We start from the raw sequence: 18,063 nt of genomic DNA, 5'->3' as shown, positions 1-18,063 counted from the left end.
GGTGACATCACACATCCTTGTCTAAGGCCTACTTTTACTGGGAAATAATTTCCCTCTTTCCTACATACTCTAACTTGAGCCTCACTATCCTCGTAAAAACTCTTCACTGCTTTCAGTAACCTACCTCCTACACCATACACCTGCAACATCTGCCACATTGCCCCCCTATCCACCCTGTCATACGCCTTTTCCAAATCCATAAATGCCACAAAGACCTCTTTAGCCTTATCTAAATACTGTTCACTTATATGTTTCACTGTAAACACCTGGTCCACACACCCCCTACCTTTCCTAAAGCCTCCTTATTCATCTGCTATCCTATTCTCCGTCTTACTCTTAATTCTTTCAATAATAACTCTACCATACACTTTACCAGGTATACTCAACAGACTTATCCCCCTATAATTTTTGCACTCTCTTTTGTCCCCTTTGCCTTTATACAAAGGAACTATGCATGCTCTCTGCCAATCCCTAGGTACCTTACCCTCTTCCATACATTTATTAAATAATTGCACCAACCACTCCAAAACTATATCCCCACCTGCTTTTAACATTTCTATCTTTATCCCATCAATCTCGGCTGCCTTACCCCCTTTCATTTTACCTACTGCCTCACGAACTTCCCCCACACTCACAACTGGCTCTTCCTCACTCCTACAAGATGTTATTCCTCCTTGCCCTATACACGAAATCACAGCTTCTCTATCTTCATCAACATTTAACAATTCCTCAAAATATTCCCTCCATCTTCCCAATACCTCTAACTCTCCATTTAATAAATCTCCTCTCCTATTTTTAACTGACAAATCCATTTGTTCTCTAGGCTTCCTTAACTTGTTAATCTCACTCCAAAACTTTTTCTTATTTTCAACAAAATTTGTTGATAACATCTCACCCACTCTCTCATTTGCTCTCTTTTTACATTGCTTCACCGCTCTCTTAACCTCTCTCTTTTTCTCCATATACTCTTCCCTCCTTGCATCACTTCTACTTTGTAAAAACTTCTCATATGCTAACTTTTTCTCCCTTACTACTCTCTTTACATCATCATTCCACCAATCGCTCCTCTTCCTTCCCGCACCCACTTTCCAGTAACCAAAAACTTCTGCTGAACACTCTAACACTACATTTTTAAGCCTACCCCATACCTCTTCGACCCCATTGCCTATGATCTCATTAGCCCATCTATCCTCCAATAGCTGTTTACATGTATATCTTACCCTAACTGCCTCCTCTTTTAGTTTATAAACCTTCACCTCTCTCTTCCCTGATGCTTCTATTCTCCTTGTATCCCATCTACCCTTTACTCTCAGTGTAGCTACAACTAGAAAGTGATCTGATATATCTGTGGCCCCTCTATAAACATGTACATCCTGAAGTCTACTCAACAGTCTTTTATCTACCAATACATAATCCAACGAACTACTGTCATTTCGCCCTACATCATATCTTGTATACTTATTTATCCTCTTTTTCTTAAAATATGTATTACCTATAACTAAACCCCTTTCTATACAAAGTTCAATCAAAGGGCTCCCATTATCATTTACACCTGGCACCCCAAACTTACCTACCACACCCTCTCTAAAAGTTTCTCCTACTTTAGCATTCAGGTCCCCTACCACAATTACTCTCTCACTTGGTTCAAAGGCTCCTATACATTCACTTAACATCTCCCAAAATCAATCTCTCTCTACATTCCTCTCTTCTCCGGGTGCATACACACTTATTATGGCCCACTTTTCACATCCAACCTTTACTTTAATCCACATAATTCTTGAATTTACACATTCATATTCTCTTTTCTCCTTCCATAACTGGTCCTTCAACATTACTGCTACCCCTTCCTTTGCTGTAACTCTCTTATATACTCCAGATTTAATCCCATTTATTTCCCCCCACCGAAACTCCCCTACCCCCTTCAGCTTTGTTTCGCTTAGGGCCAGGACATCCAACTTCTTTTCATTCATAACATCAGCAATCATCTGTTTCTTGTCATCCGCACTACATCCACGCACATTCAAGCATCCCAGTTTTATAAAGTTTTTCTTCTTCTCTTTTTTAGTAAATGTCTACAGGAGAAGGGGTTACTAGCCCATTGCTCCCGGCATTTTAGTCGCCTCATACGACACGCATGGCTTACGGAGGAAAGATTCTTTTCCACTTCCCCATGGACAATAGAAGAAATAAAGAAGAACAAGAGCAATTTAGAAAAAGGAGAAAAACCTAGATGAATGTATATATATATATATATGCATGTGCGTGTCTGTGAAGTGTGACCAAAGTGTAAGTAGGAGTAGCAAGATATCCCTGTTATCTAGCGTGTTTATGTAGCGTGTTATGTTTATGTGATAAGGAAAAACCAGAAATCCTGCCAGAGTGCAAAACATTAAACGGTCTTCCCTTACACACAGATTTATGACAGGATAGTAGTACAGTACCTCCATGATTAGTTACCTTCTACCAACCTACTATGGGAGAGTACTGTACTAAGGTACCAAAATTGCCACCAGACAGGATAGGGATGAGAAGGAACTGTAAAATTTCAAATGCATTTTTACTATGCATATCATGCATACTTTCCACACAAGAACAAGCTAAAAATCACTGTCACATGCATAGTTCCTTTGTATAAAGGCAAAGAGGACAAAAGAAAGTGCAAAAATTATAGGGGGATAAGTCTGTTGAATATACCTGGTAAAGTGTATGGTAGAGTTATAATTGAAAGAATTAAGAGTAAGATGGAGAATAGGATAGCAGATGAACGAGGAGGCTTTAGGAAAGGTAGGGGGTGTGTGGACCAGGTGTTTACAGTGAAACATATAAGTGAACAGTATTTAGATAAGGCTAAAGAGGTCTTTGTGGCATTTATGGATTTGGAAAAGGCGTATGACAGGGTGGATAGGGAGGCAATGTGGCAGATGTTGCAGGTGTATGGTGTAGGAGGTAGGTTACTGAAAGCAGTGAAGTTTTTATGAGGATAGTGAGGCTCAAGTTAGAGTTTGTAGGAAAGAGGGAGACTATTTCCCAGTAAAAGTAGGCCTTAGACAAGGATGTGTGATGTCACTGTGGTTGTTTAACCCTTAAACGGCCCAAGCAGATCGACGTTCAAATTCGTAGTGCTACAAAAGTAGATCTACTTTTTTTTTACATATTTTCAAATATAACAAAACAAATGTAGATAAAAGCTTTTTTTACACGTTTTCAAATGTAAAACAAAAAAGATGATCTACATTTTTTTACATACTTTCAGATGTTGAAAAAACGTATATATACGTTTGGACCATTTAAGGGTTAATATATTTATAGATGGGGTTGTAAGAGAAGTAAATGCGAGGGTCTTGGCAAGAGGCGTGGAGTTAAAAGATAAAGAATCACACATAAAGTGGGAGTTGTCACAGTTGCTCTTTGCTGATGACACTGTGCTCTTGGGAGATTCTGAAGAGAGGTTGCAGAGGTTGGTGGATGAATTTGGTAGGGTATGCAAAAGAAGAAAATTAAAAGTGAATACAGGAAAGAGTAAGGTTATACAAATAACCCGCACATAGAAGAGAGGAGCTTACGACGACGTTTTGGTCCGACTTGGACCATTTACAAAGTCACACTAACCAAAAGTGGAGCAGGACGGTTATATATAGGCAGGAAGGGGTGGTGGTGGTGGTGGCGGCGGCGGTGGTGGCAGCGGTGGTGGCAGCGGCAGTGGCAGCGGCAGCAGCAGCAGCAGCAGCAGCAGCAGCAGCAGCAGCAGCAGCAGCAGCAGCAGCAGCAGCAGCAGCAGCAGCAGCAGCAGCAGCAGCAGCAGCAGCAGCAGCAGCAGCAGAAGCAGCAGCAGCGGCGGCGGCGGCAGCAGCAGCAGCAGCAGCAGCAGTAAACTAAGGAGGAGGAGCCAGTCAAATATAAAGAAAGGGGAGCACTGCAAGGGAGCTAGGTGCCCACAGAGGGAGAGCAAGTGCACAGAGGTGGGGGGAAGGGGGAGTGATGAAATAAATAATGAAGGAACAGAAACGCGCGACAGAAGAAAGACAAAAAAAGGAAAGAGGAAAGCGGAAGAGGGAGAGGAAGAAAAAATGAGGAATCAGGTTAAGTCACGGGTGTTCATACCTCTCCTCCCTCTACAGATGTTCCTGGTGTCTACTCTATTTCTTGCTCCTCCTGTCCTCTTCAATATTTTGGAGAAACTGGCCGATCTCTTTCTGACAGACTTAGGGAGCACAAAAATAGTGTTAGGCTTGTCTACACTAACAATGCTCTTTTCTGTCATGTCAGAGATCACAGCCATCCTATAGACTAGTCTTCTGCTAAAACTGTCTTCCCTACTTCCAACTTTAACAGTCGCCGTCTTGTTGAATCCTCTCTAATACACAACTTTCCTTGTATGAATCTTAGTCGTGGCTTCGTCTCTGTAGATGCCTTCCTCTCCCACTACATTGTAAAATGCTCCAAACTTCAGAACACCCGTGACTTAACCCGATTCCTCATTTTTTCTTCCTCTCCCTCTTCCGCTTTCCTCTTTCCTTTATTTGTCTTTCTTCTGTCACGTGTTTCTGTTCCTTCATTATTTATTTCATCACTTCCCCTTCCCCCCACCTCTGTGCACTTGCTCTCCCTCTGTGGGCACCTAGCTCCCTTGCAGTGCTCCCCTTTCTTCATATTTGACTGGCTGCTCCTCCTTAGTTCCCCACTTCTACCACCACTACTACTACTACTACTACCACCACTACTACTATTACTACTACCACCACTACCTCTTCCTGCCTATATATAGCCGTTCTGCTCCACTTCCAGTTAGTGTGACTTTGTAAATGGTCCAAGTCGGACCGAAACGTCATCGTAAGCTCCTCTCTTCTATGTGTGGGCTATTTGTGTATCGTTCTAGTCACGGTATTGTGCCTTTTTTTTTTTGTTATTTAAAGAGTAAGGTTATGAGGATAACAAAAAGATTAGGTTATGAAAGATTGGATATCAGATTGGAGGGAGAGAGTATGGAGGAGGTGAATGTATTCAGATATTTGGGAGTGGACGTGTCAGCGGATGGGTCTATGAAAGACGAGGTGAATCATAGAATTGATGAGAGGAAAAGGGTGAGCGGTGCACTTAGGTGTCTGTGGAGACAAAGAACTTTGTCCTTGGAGGCAAAGAGGGGAATGTATGAGAGTATAGTTTTACCAACGCTCTTATATGGGTGTGAAGCATGGGTGATGAATGTTGCAGCGAGGAGAAGGCTGGAGGCAGTGGAGATGTCATGTCTGAGGGCAATGTGTGGTGTGAATATAATGCAGAGAATTCGTAGTTTGGAAGTTAGGAGGAGGTGCGGGATTACCAAAACTGTTGTCCAGAGGGCTGAGGAAGGGTTGTTGAGGTGGTTCATACATGTAGACGGAATGGAGCGAAACAGAATGACTTCAAGAGTGTATCAGTCTGTAGTGGAAGGAAGGCAGGGTAGGGGTCAGCCTAGGAAAGGTTGGAGGGAGGGGGTAAAGGAGGTTTTGTGTGAGAGGGGCTTGGACTTCCAGCAGGCATGCGTGAGCATGTTTGATAGGAGTGAATGGAGACAAATGGTTTTTAATACTTGACGTGCTGTTGGAGTGTGAGCAAAGTAACATTTATGAAGGGATTCAGGGAAACCGGCAGGCCGGACTCGAGTCCTGGAGATGGGAAGTACAGTGCCTGCACTCTGAAGGAGGGGTGTTAATGTTGCAGTTTAAAAACTGTAGTGTAAAGCACCCTTCTGGCAAGACAGTGATGGAGTGAATGATGGTGAAAGTTTGTCTTTTTCGAGCCACCCTGCCTTGGTGGGAATCGGCCAGTGTGTTAATAATAATAATAAATTTAAGCTTCTATAGTAGGTTAAAATATACTGCATCTGCTTAACTCATAAGGGGCTTACCTCAAGTTTCACAGGTACCAGTAGGTACCTCAATGATTCTGTGATTCAAAATGGCTAATATGTGCACAACATATATGCAAAACAGAGCAGATCACCTATAAGCACCCCACATTTTGCCTAACTTATGATGTAGTCAAGCTGGGCTTGTGAGGTCTCTGGGGAGACCTAATTTAACCAATTATATGGTCACACCTTGCCTTGGGAAACGTCTGTAGCCACGCCCACGTCTGAGGTCTTTTGTTCTTGACGCCTCAGACCTAGGCATCAGGTCGTACACGTGGTTGTGGAGGGTGCTTGGACCACGATATAAGCCCAAGGAACAGCTGAGCAGAGAGATTCGAGCGGAGCTGCTGCTGGGGTGCAGGGCTCGGGAGAAGGCTGCTGAAGTCTCTGGAGGAGACTGTTGGAGGCATTGGGCAGAGTACTGGCTTGGCGCATTACTCGTGCTGTATAGGTCTTGGGACCTGTGGCTTAGTTCCTGTAGTGAACTGTCCTCTGTACTATATTGTAAGTTATATTCATTTTCGTCAAGTTGATTGTGTTCCCTGTCTCACTGCTTATGTGTACCACCCCATTTATCTAAACCCCAATGATGTACTCCTGTTCCCAAATATATTATTGTACAAGGACTTAATAATAAACTGTGTTTGAGTAGAATAGTAATATTCACTGCCCCCGTTATTTTCTCCATTTATTTATGTTTATATGAGTGAAGAATGGGCGAGGCATATGTTAGTGAGTAGTGTAGAGTTAATGAGAATGTCGTGGTGGTCACCACTGACCTGTCATTACCTACCTACCTCCGCTAATCATCTCACTCCTACCACCTCGCCTGCCTCTCCCCTCCCTACATAATCCCTTACTCCCATATTCCCCTTATATCCTATTCAATCATTACCCCCCTACATGACATGGTGTCTAAGCGGTGGTGGTTCTTATTTTTATAGTAGGAACCAGTCCCACGTGCCTTGTTTTTGACTGCTCAGTTATACTTATGCTACCATTTGATTTTGTGTGTTATTATAATGATATTATAATCCTAGTGACCTTAACTGACCCTTTTTTAGACGGTGGGTCTGAATAATTGTTTGGGTGTAATATTATATTTGGTGGAATTGGTTGTTGGTTTGAGATAAATGGTGGAGAATATCAGTATTTGGGTGAGACTTTTGGGGGAAGCAATTACTGGCCGAAATTGAATATTTACAGAGGAATGGGAAGTCACCCAGCCCACCTTGGAAGACTAGCCCACAACTGTCACCCACTGAAGAGATACCTATGATTATTATCCACCTGATGTGCCCAGTCACTCAGTTGATGTGCCCCAGTAGATGTATTGCTGCCCTGGTCTGTCATCCAGTGTAGTGGGTGTCTGTCTGCGTCACCCAGCCTCTGTGACCATCACCCACGGACCGCCAGTTACCCGCAGTTGCCAGGGATGGGTGACCGCACCTGCTGTTGATGACCTGAAATGACCTCACCTCACCTCGAGAAACTGACCATAGCCTGCTACTGCTGATGTCGGCTGCTGTGATGCTGCTGAGATGCTGTAGCCGTGCTGCTATGCTGTGGCCGTGCTGAGATGCTGTAGCCGTGCTGCAATGCTGTGGCCGTGCTGTGTGCTGCTGTGATGTTGAGATGCTGTGGCCGTGCTGTGATGTTGAGACGCTGCGGCCGTGCTGTGATGCTGGGACCGTGCTGCGATGCTGTAGCCGTGCTGCGATGCTGTGGCCGTGCTGCGATGCTGCCTAACTCAAGAGGAGATGGCGGTGATGCTGCAGTGGTGTGTGAGGGATTCTGGCTGGTGCGCCAGGACAGGAGAATCTACTATGAAGGAGTTGCCATCCTCGGAGATGTGGAAGGACGTGAGCCGCGGAGATGGACTCCAGCTGCTGGGACCAGCCTGCTTTCAAGGGCGGCATGGAGGTGTGTCCTGCCTTGCTGGTCGACCTGTGCGACAGGTATGCGGGGATGTCCTGCCAGCCATGAGAGACAGTTGAGAGTGTGAGATGTCCCCAGCCTACTTTGACTTGCCAGAAGTGTTAGTGTTACCTGTGTGAAATAAGGTGACCTTGAAAACGGTCCAGTGATTATGGCCGCCTTGTTTTATGAGGCCAGTGAATCCTAGTAGTGGCATAGGATAATGGAGGGTCTTAGCTGCGATGCCTGCCCTGTCTCGATTTTCAGATGTTGTAGTGTGCATGTGAAGTGTGCCGAAAATGCGACCTTGGTGGTCGTGAAGTGGTCCAGTTGCAGTTACTTGAAAGAATGCAACCCGTTGGAGCAGTTTTCCACGCCATAGAAGCCTAGAGAGGTTTGGCCCAATGGTTAACGTGCGAGGGTGACTAGCATTGGCTAGTGCATTTCTAGTAGAAGTAGGGAAGGCGCTGGAGCCCGATATTTAGGTTTAAGGAGAAATGACGGGTAAGGAGGCTTTGCACCAGAGACCAACTATTATGCTGGTCAACTGCCAGGTGTACTGATTATGCTGCCTTGTGGTAGATGAGGAGGTTGAGGGAAATATATGTAGTGGAATAATTTAGCATTATGTATAATTTTGTCTTTGTATTGTAATCGATTTAAGGGGTTAGGATTAAAATAGTCTAATAACTAGGACAAATTGTCCTAGTTCTCAGATATTTTAAATTGGGGGAGAAAGGGGGATGTGATGTAGTCAAGCTGGGCTTGTGAGGTCTCTGGGGAGACCTAATTTAACCAATTATATGGTCACACCTTGCCTTGGGAAACGTCTGTAGCCACGCCCACGTCTGAGGTCTTTTGTTCTTGACGCCTCAGACCTAGGCGTCAGGTCGTACACGTGGTTGTGGAGGGTGCTTGGACCACGATATAAGCCCAAGGAACAGCTGAGCAGAGAGATTCGAGCGGAGCTGCTGCTGGGGTGCAGGGCTTGGGAGAAGGCTGCTGAAGTCTCTGGAGGAGACTGTTGGAGGCATTGGGCAGAGTACTGGCTTGGCGCATTACTCGTGCTGTATAGGTCTTGGGACCTGTGGCTTAGTTCCTGTAGTGAACTGTCCTCTGTACTATATTGTAAGTTATATTCATTTTCGTCAAGTTGATTGTGTTCCCTGACTCACTGCTTATGTGTACCACCCCATTTATCTAAACCCCAATGATGTACTCCTGTTCCCAAATATATTATTGTACAAGGACTTAATAATAAACTGTGTTTGAGTAGAATAGTAATATTCGCTGTCCCTGTTATTTATTCTTATTTCCATTTATTTATGTTTAGTTAAAGTAGTGAGAGGGTGAGTAGTGTGGAGTGGTGGGTAGAGTAATGAGAGGTGAAGTTGTAGTCACCAGTGACCTCACATTACCTACCTACCTCCGCACTCATCCCTCCTACTGCCTCGCCTGTCCCCTACCTACTGACTCCCTCCGCTTACCCCCATATTCCCCGATTATTCCCCTAATCATTACCCCCCTACATGACAAACTCAGTATAACTTGTTGCTTATCTGTAAGGTCCACCATGCTGTGAGGATATACTGATGAATGTGGCACAAAATGTCAGTGCAATGCAAAGGTTACTACAGCAGAAAGCTCATCTCCTTATCCACTTTTTCATTACCTACGAATATTAATATGGCCGTTCCACCAACAGTTCCAATTCTGTGTTTAGTGGAAATGAAAGAGCCATTCCTGAGTCTCTTAAACCATAGGATGCACTGAAACATACTGTACCAGGACAAATGGAGCTCCAGTAGACTATCAGATTACCCACAGCCAATAATTAGAACATGAGTAGGGACGATAACGTGAAACTCCATGGTAAAAACAGAGGACTCTTGGTAATTGAGCACAACACACATCCTCATCAGGTAGAACCCAAACTGAACCGTTCACACACATTCCAAACATGCAAAGACATAAACCTCATTCGAATAGCAAAGGAATTTCCCTCACAACAAAGTTGAATAGAGTTGCTAGGCATGTGATTAGCAGACAGGATCTAGCTTTCGTCACTCTTTGCACTGAATGACTGCACATGGGTTTAATGCTTCATGAAATACATTCCACAGTCTACACAAAAGAGACCAGGAGGAATGTTTAGAATGCCCTAATGCAAAATCAGATTACCAGGTAGAAAATGGGCTCCACCAAATGTAGTAAGGATGGATAGGTGAAGTAAACCAGAAAGTTATATTCACACCAGGAGCAGTATCTACACCAGAGATCAGGTAAAAATGTACAGCCATCATCTTCAAGGTAGAAAACCAGTAGCTGACAGGAATCTCACTGTAATATTGTCCAATGCCACAGGAAGACGACAACAGGCGGCCTCATGTGTGGATGCAGAGAAGTAACTACCAGGTCTTCCATTAACAAAGAAACCTGGACACAGGTAGAAAATCCCAAATGGATCATCAATTATAACTAAAACAAGGAAAGCTTAAAAGCTGTCATGTGGAACTCCCCCTCTCTTGGGAAAACTCCTGAGAGTAGGCTAAAGCCACTCTTCTAAATTACTCCAACTTTTTATACTCTTAAGAGTAGTTATCAGCAAAGAGCTACTGTGACACTTCTAACTTTATACAAGCCCACATCTCTCCCCAAAACACTAGCAATCATTTCCAAGAGAACCATGTTAAATAGGTATTATGACACCCCACATCCTAAAAACTAATGAGAGGAAAAAAGGTAGCAAGAAACAGAGGTGACTAACACAGTAAGATGATCTGGTTATTTATACTCTTTTCATAAAGAAGAGAAATACAATAGAAAAATATGTACATTCATATTTAACCCTTTGACTGTTTCGGTTATATATGCATCTTACGAGCCACCTTGTTGGACATATATATACTCATAAATTCCAGTGGCTTCAAATCAAGCAGCAGAAAGCTGGTAGGCCCACATGTGAGAGAATGGGTCTGTGTGGTCAGTGTGCACCATATAAAATATAAAAAAAATCCTGCAGCACGCAGTGCATGAAAAAAAAAAAACTCAGACCGTTTTTTTAATTAAAACGCCAACTTTGTGGTGTATTTTCGTATAGTATTTATGGTTGTATTCTCGTTTTCTTGGTCTCATTTGACAGAATGGAAAACATATTATAGAAATAGATGTGATTTTGATTGGTTTTACTATGAAAAGAACCTTGAAATGGATCTCAAAGTAGAGGAAATGTTTGATTTTTACCAATGTTCAAAAGTAAACAAATGATGTCATTGTCCAATAAATGTCCAAGTAGCCATTCTAATATGCAGTCATGAATGGGCTGACATTATTTATACAATTATTACAATATTGCAGTAGTCTGCATAACAGTAAATCTTTTATATTTTGTTTGAATAAAAATTCAAAATAGAAAGCAAGATTAATATCAGAGGGGCCTGGAGACTTGACTGATGAACAAAGAAAATGTTATTTTAGAGCCAGGAATGTCTGCACTGTTCATTTGGGACCCTATTTTGAAATTGGCATATTTTTTAATTTGTGTGAAACTGGCCAAATTGCCAATTTCTGACCACTTTATTGGGTAGCTGAAATCGGTCAATGGGCGGTTTCTTGTACTAAATCGATAGAACAAATAGAGTTCTAAAGAAATAGTTAAGAGTTTGGTCAACTGGAACAATGGAATTAGCAGAAAATATGGCTCAAAGTTGGGGAAATCGCCGATTCATTAACCTTTTGACTGTCGCAAGCCCCTTTCTGAAAATGTCATTCTATGTCACAAAATTATTGGAAAACAAAAAAAAAAAAATAAATTTTTCTTATGAAATGATAGAGAATCTTTTCCCGATGGTAATGACACCAAAAGTACGAAATTTGGTCGAAAAGTCAAGGAATTACTCTCCCGCAAAGTAAGCGTGTCTCGGCGACATATACACATCGGCGATTTTGCCGACTTTGCACCCTGTTTTTGCCCAATTCCGTTGTTCCAGTTGACCAAACTCATAGCTATTTCTTTAGAACTCCATTTTTTCTATCAGTTGAGTACAAGAAACTGCCAAATTACTGATTTGAACTATCCAATAAGGTGGTCAGAAATTGGCAATTTGGCCAATTTCACGCAAATTAAAAAAGATGTCAATTTCAAAAGAGGGTCCAGAATAAACAATTTAGACATTCTTGGCATTAAAATAACATATCCTCTGTTCATTTGTCATGTCTCTAGGCCCCTCTTATATTACTATTGCTTACTATTTTGATTTTTTATTCATACAAAAAGTAAAAAAATTACTGTTTTGCAGACTATTGCATTATTGTAAAAAATGGTATAAATAATATCAGTGCACTAGTGAAAGAATATTAGACTCCCCAATTGACGTGTATTGGACGTGTGGTGTGATTTGCTTACTCCTGAACATTGGTAAAAATCGAACATTTCCGATATTTTGAACTCAATTTCAAGGTCGTTTTCATCATGAAAATAATCAAATTCATCTCTATTTCTGTAATGTGTTTTCCATTTTATCATGCGAGACCATGAAAACGAGAATACAACAATAAATACTATACGAAAATACACTTCAAAGACAGCGTTTTAATCCAAAAAAACAGTCAGTTTTTTTTTCTCATACACTGCATGCTGCAGGATTTTTTTTTATGTGGTGCACACTGACCACACAGACCCATTCTCTCACATGTGGGCCTACCAGCTTTCTCCTGCTTGATTTGAAGCCACTAGAATTTACGCTTATAAATATGTCCGAAACAGTGGTGCGTAAGACGAATATCTACGACCAAAAGTCAAAGGGTTAATATCTCTGAGGTCACTAACTTTACGAGAGCGTAATTCCGTGTTTTCCATCAAATATCGTACTTTTGGTGTCATTACCATCGGGAAAAAGAGTCTCTATCATTTCATAAGAATTTTTTTTTTTTTTTTAATTTGTGTGACACCAGGTGACACCTCAAAATTTGAGGTTGCGACACTCAAGGGGTTGATGAACACAATTAGACCGTTGACATCACATAACGTTAAATCCGCATACCGATACATTTTATCGCTAAGATTTTGCCTCGCATACCACTAAAAAACCCACTCAACGCTATTCGTCCGAGACGCGTCTAATGTGCGGCCTGAGCCAGCCTCACATGTTCTGCCGGTGCCATTGTTTACCAGCCAGCCTCCGCGGTAATATCCAAGCATACAATCGGAACATTTCGTATTATTACAGTGTTTTTGGTAATTTTATATGCAAAATAAGTGACCATGGGCCCCAAGAAAGCTTCTAGTGCCAACCCTACAGGAATAAGGGTGAGAATTACTATAGAGATGAAGAAAGAAATAATTGCTAAGTATGAAAGTGGAGTGCGTGTCTCTGAGCTGGCCAGGTTGTATAGTAAACCCCAATCAACCATCGCTACTATTGTGTCCAAGAAAACGGCAATCAAGGAAGCTGTTCTTGCCAAAGGTTCAACTGTGTTTTCGAAACAGAGATCGCAAGTGATGGAAGATGTTGAGAGACTCTTATTGGTGTGGATAAATGAAAAACAGATAGCAGGAGATAGTATCTCTCAAGTGATCATAAGTGAAAAGGCTAGGAAGTTGCATGAGAATTTAATTAAAAAAATGCCTGCAACTTGAGATGATGTGAGTGAATTTAAGGCCAGCAAAGGTTGGTTTGAGAGATTTAAGAAGCGTAGTGGCATACATAGTGTGATAAGGCATGGTGAGGCTGCCGGTTCGGACCACAAAGCAGCTGAAAAATATGTGCAGGAATTCAAGGAGTACATAGACAGTGAAGGACTGAAACCTGAACAAGTGTTTAATTGTGATGAAACAGGCCTGTTTTGGAAGAAAATGCCAAGCAGGACGTACATTACTCAGGAGGAAAAGGCACTCCCAGGACATAAGCCTATGAAAGACAGGCTTACTCTGTTGATGTGTTCCAATGCTAGTGGTGATTGCAAAGTGAAGCCTTTATTAGTGTATCACTCAGAAACTCCCAGAGCGTTCAGGCAAAAGAATATCCTCAAGGCTAATTTGTGTGTGCTGTGGAGGGCAAATAGTAAGGCATGGGTCACTAGGGACTTCTTCTATGACTGGTTACACCAAGCATTTGCCCCCAATGTGAAAAATTACCTAACTGAAAAGAAATTAAACCTTAAGTGCCTCCTGGTGTTAGACAATGCCCCTGGTCATCCTACAGACGTGGCAGAGCGACTTTATGGGGACATGAGCTTCATTAAGGTGAAGTTTTTGCCTCCTAATACCACTCCTCTCCTGCAGCCCATGGACCAGCAGGTTATTGCAAACTTCAAAAAACTGTACACAAAAGCTCTGTTTGAAAGGTGCTTTGTAGTGACCTCAGAAACTCAATTGATTCTAAGAGAGTTTTGGAGAGATCACTTTAATATCCTCAATTGTGTAAACCTTATAGGTAAGGCTTGGGAGGGAGTGACTAAGAGGACCTTGAACTCTGCTTGGAAGAAACTGTGGCCAGAATGTGTAGACCAAAGGGGTTTTGAAGGGTTTGAGGCTAACCCTGGGAATCCTATGCCAGTTGAGGAATCCATTGTGGCATTGGGAAAGTCCTTGGGGTTGGAGGTTAGTGGGGATGATGTGGAAGAGTTGGTGGAGGAGGACAATGAAGAACTAACCACTGATGAGCTGCTAGATCAACTTCAACAGCAAGAGGCCAGACCTGAGGAAACTGCTTCGGAGGAGGGGAGAGAGAAATTGAAGAAGTTGCCTACTTCAAAGATTAAGGAAATGTGTGGAATGTGGCTTAAAGTGCAAACCTTTTTTGACAATCACCCTAACACAGCTATTGCAAGCCGTGCTGGTGACTATTACACTGACAATGTTGTGAACCACTTTAGGAAAGTCATAAAGGAACGGGAGGTACAGGCCTCAATGGACAGATATGTTGTGCGACAGAAGTCCAGTGACTCTGAAGTTGGTCCTAGTGGCATTAAAAGAAGAAGGGAAGTAACCCCAGAAAAGGACTTGACACCTCAAGTCTTAATGGAAGGGGATTCCCCTTCTAAACACTAAGACTCACTCCTCCTCCCATCCCATCAATCATCACCAGATCTTCAATAAAGGTAAGTGTCATGTAACTGTGCATGTCTTTTTCAGTTTGTGTGTATTAAAATTAATATTTCATGTGGTAAAATTTTTTTTTTCATACTTTGGGGTGTCTTGCACGGATTAATTTGATTCCCATTATTTCTTATGGGGAAAATTCATTCGCATAACAATGAGCTCTCAGGAACGGATTAATATCGTTATGCGGGGGTCCACTGTATTTATATTGTACACTGTTTCACCATTTTTTAAATTTTTCTTCTTTCAGGAAACCAGCTGTATCCCACCAAAGCAGGGTGGCCCAAAAAGAAAAATGCAAGTTTCTTTTTTAACTTAGTAATTCACAGAGAAGAAGGGGTTACTAGCCCCTTGCTCCTGGCATTGTAGTATCCTCTTACAATACATATGGCTTACAGAGGAAGAATTCTGTGTTAAAATTAGAATTCTTAGAATTCTGGATTAAAATTTGCCAATTTTTACAATCATGGGTCCAAAATCCTGCCACCAATTCCCTCTAAAATTAAAGATGAACTATATTATTCTACACAGCCTCTCCTCACTTAGCAATGTACTCGTTTACCGACGACTCGGACTTACGACAGGCTCTCTGACCAGTATGCATACCTAAATACAGTGGACCCCCGCATAACGATGGCATCGCATAGCGATTTTTCCGAATAACGATTACTTTTATCGCAAAATTTTTGCCCCGCATACCGATTAAAAACCCGCATACCGATTTTCGTCCGAGACGCGTCCAATGTGCCCTCACATGTGCCGGCCGTCCCATTGTTTACCAGCCAGCCTCCGCGGTAACATCCAAGCATACACTCGGAATATTTCGTATTATTACAGTGTTTTCGGTGGTGTTTCTGGAAAATAAGTGACCATGGGCCCCAAGAAAGCTTCTAGTGCCAACCCTGTGGTAAAAAGGGTGAGAATTAGTATGGAAATTAAGAAAGATTTTGAAGGGTTTGGGGCTAACCCTGAGAAGCCTATGCCAGTTGTGGAATCCATTGTGCCTACTTCAAAGATTAAGGAAATGTGTGCAGAGTGGTTTGAACTGCAAACCTTTATAGATGAAAATCACCCTGACACAGCTGTTGCAAGCCGTGCTTGTGACTATTTCAATGACAATGTTATGGCCCATTTTAGGAAAGTCTTGAAGAAACGGGAGGTACAGAGCTCTATGGACAGATTTGTTGTGCGACAGAGGTCCAGTGACTCTGAAGCTGGTCCTAGTGGCATTAAAAGAAGAAGGGAAGTAACCCCAGAAAAGGACTTGCTACCTCAAGTCCTAATGGAAGGGGATTCCCCTTCTAAACAGTAAGAAGATAATGCTCTCCCCTCCTCCCATCCCATCAATCATCACCAGATCTTCAATAAAAGTAAGTGTCATGTAATTGTGCATGCCTTTTTCAGTTTGTGTGTATTAAAATTAACATTTCATGTGGTAAAAAAAATTTTTTTTCATACTTTTGGGCGTCTTGCACGGATTAATTTTATTTCCATTATTTCTTATGGGGAAAATTAATTCGCATAACGATTATTTCGCATAACGATGAGCCCTCTTGCACGGATTAAAATCGTTAACCGGGGGTCCACTGTAATGTATATTACATCTGATTTCCTCTATTCTGTTTATTACTATATACATTACACTACTGTATAAACATTTAAAAATACAGTGGTACCCTGAGTTGCGTACTGCTCCCAACTCGAACAATTATGTAAGTGTATTATTGTAAGTGCTTTTGTAAGTGTATTTTTGGGGGTCTGAAATGGACTAATCTAGTTTACATTATTCCTTATGGGAACAAATTCGTTTGGTAATAGTACTTGAACAGCCTTCTGGAACTAATTATGTACGAAACTCGGGGTACCACCGTACTATACTAAAAATATTAAAAATGGTGCAAAGGTGATATTAAAACAATATCAAAGATGGTTGACACAAACCCACTACCATTACAGTATGCTCTTTGCTTAGCAACGAATTCGTTTACTGATGTGATCTCCATCGTCAAGCAAGGAGAGGCTGCAATTCTAAATTACTGTACCTTACACACCTTGTATGTATCATCTGCATTACAAAGAAATGACCTGTCACATGTAATAGTTATGACCAAGAAAGAAGTGGTTAAGGGAAATATTAACTCTGCTTCACAAATGAACTTAGTGTTGCATTAAGACACTCTCTCACTGCTAATAAACATTAATTCATCAGTCATTAACAAAGGAGCACAATGAAAACTTAGCATATACATAAATACATAACTTGTTTAGAAGATTAATTTCATATTACTGTACATTTTTTGCACTGCAATTAAAAACTATAGCAAGTCATTATGATAACTCCTAATATAGATAATTATACGTCAACAGAACCTAATAAGTTGCATCAGGTCGACACTAACCACTGGTATAACGTGTGTAACACCATCACCAGAGTCGATCACTGTCCCAGTTAAAGAGCGCTCCGTTGCTTGACGGGATGCCCAGGATGCTGCCAATGAGAGCACTGCTTGCACCGCAATGTACAAGCCTGGTACGTTGAAAGACTCGAACATGATTTCTGTGTAAGAAAAAAATATATAAATATTTGGTATGCTTGATGCAAAAAAAAAAAAAAAAAAAAAATTAAATCTCGCGTATGTCACCAGAGAGGAATTTATTTATAATTTAGTACTATACATTTACATCATCCTTTATACAATGAAGCATGGAGAAAATTAAAACGTAAAAGAAAGCACATATCAGTAATACTAACAAGGTAGTATGAAAGGCTGGATGTCAGGTAATATCTAACTCTTTCTTCCAACAATAATTATCTATCCCTTAGAAGCATTTAAACTACCAATCCCAAGAAAGCAGAAAACATCTGAAGAAGAATAAATTACCTTTTAGATACAAAATAAAAAATGAGATACAGGAAAGATTGCAAATCTTCAAGTTAAATAAAATACAGTGGAACCTCTACTTGCGAGCGCGTCCACGTGCGAGTTTTTCCAAATACGAGCAGTCGATGGGTCGATTTTTTGCTTCCATACGCGAGCAAAATTTCCACAAGCAAGCAGACCTCAAGGCAGGTTCCTTGACACTGGTGAGGGGCTCTTGCTCTTGATCTCGGGAATTGTATCTCATTTGTTTGTTGGACTATCTTATTGAAACT

General features: G+C 41.6%; 1 protein-coding gene across 1 annotated transcript in view; it reads right to left on the bottom strand.

The window, feature by feature from the left end:
- Arp3 (Actin-related protein 3) overlaps positions 1 to 18,063 on the bottom strand; it is a 115,580-nt gene that overhangs the window by 40,534 nt on the left and 56,983 nt on the right. The window contains exon 4 of the mRNA XM_070084645.1: positions 17,309 to 17,466. Coding sequence (XP_069940746.1) covers positions 17,309 to 17,466 — 158 coding nt within the window. The remainder of the gene's footprint in view (positions 1 to 17,308; positions 17,467 to 18,063) is intronic.

Source organism: Cherax quadricarinatus, chromosome 13 (assembly GCF_038502225.1).
Source record: "Cherax quadricarinatus isolate ZL_2023a chromosome 13, ASM3850222v1, whole genome shotgun sequence".
NCBI classification, from domain to species: Eukaryota; Metazoa; Arthropoda; class Malacostraca; order Decapoda; family Parastacidae; genus Cherax; species Cherax quadricarinatus.
Note: the sequence above shows the minus strand (reverse complement) of the source record. Positions and strands in the feature narration are given on the sequence as shown.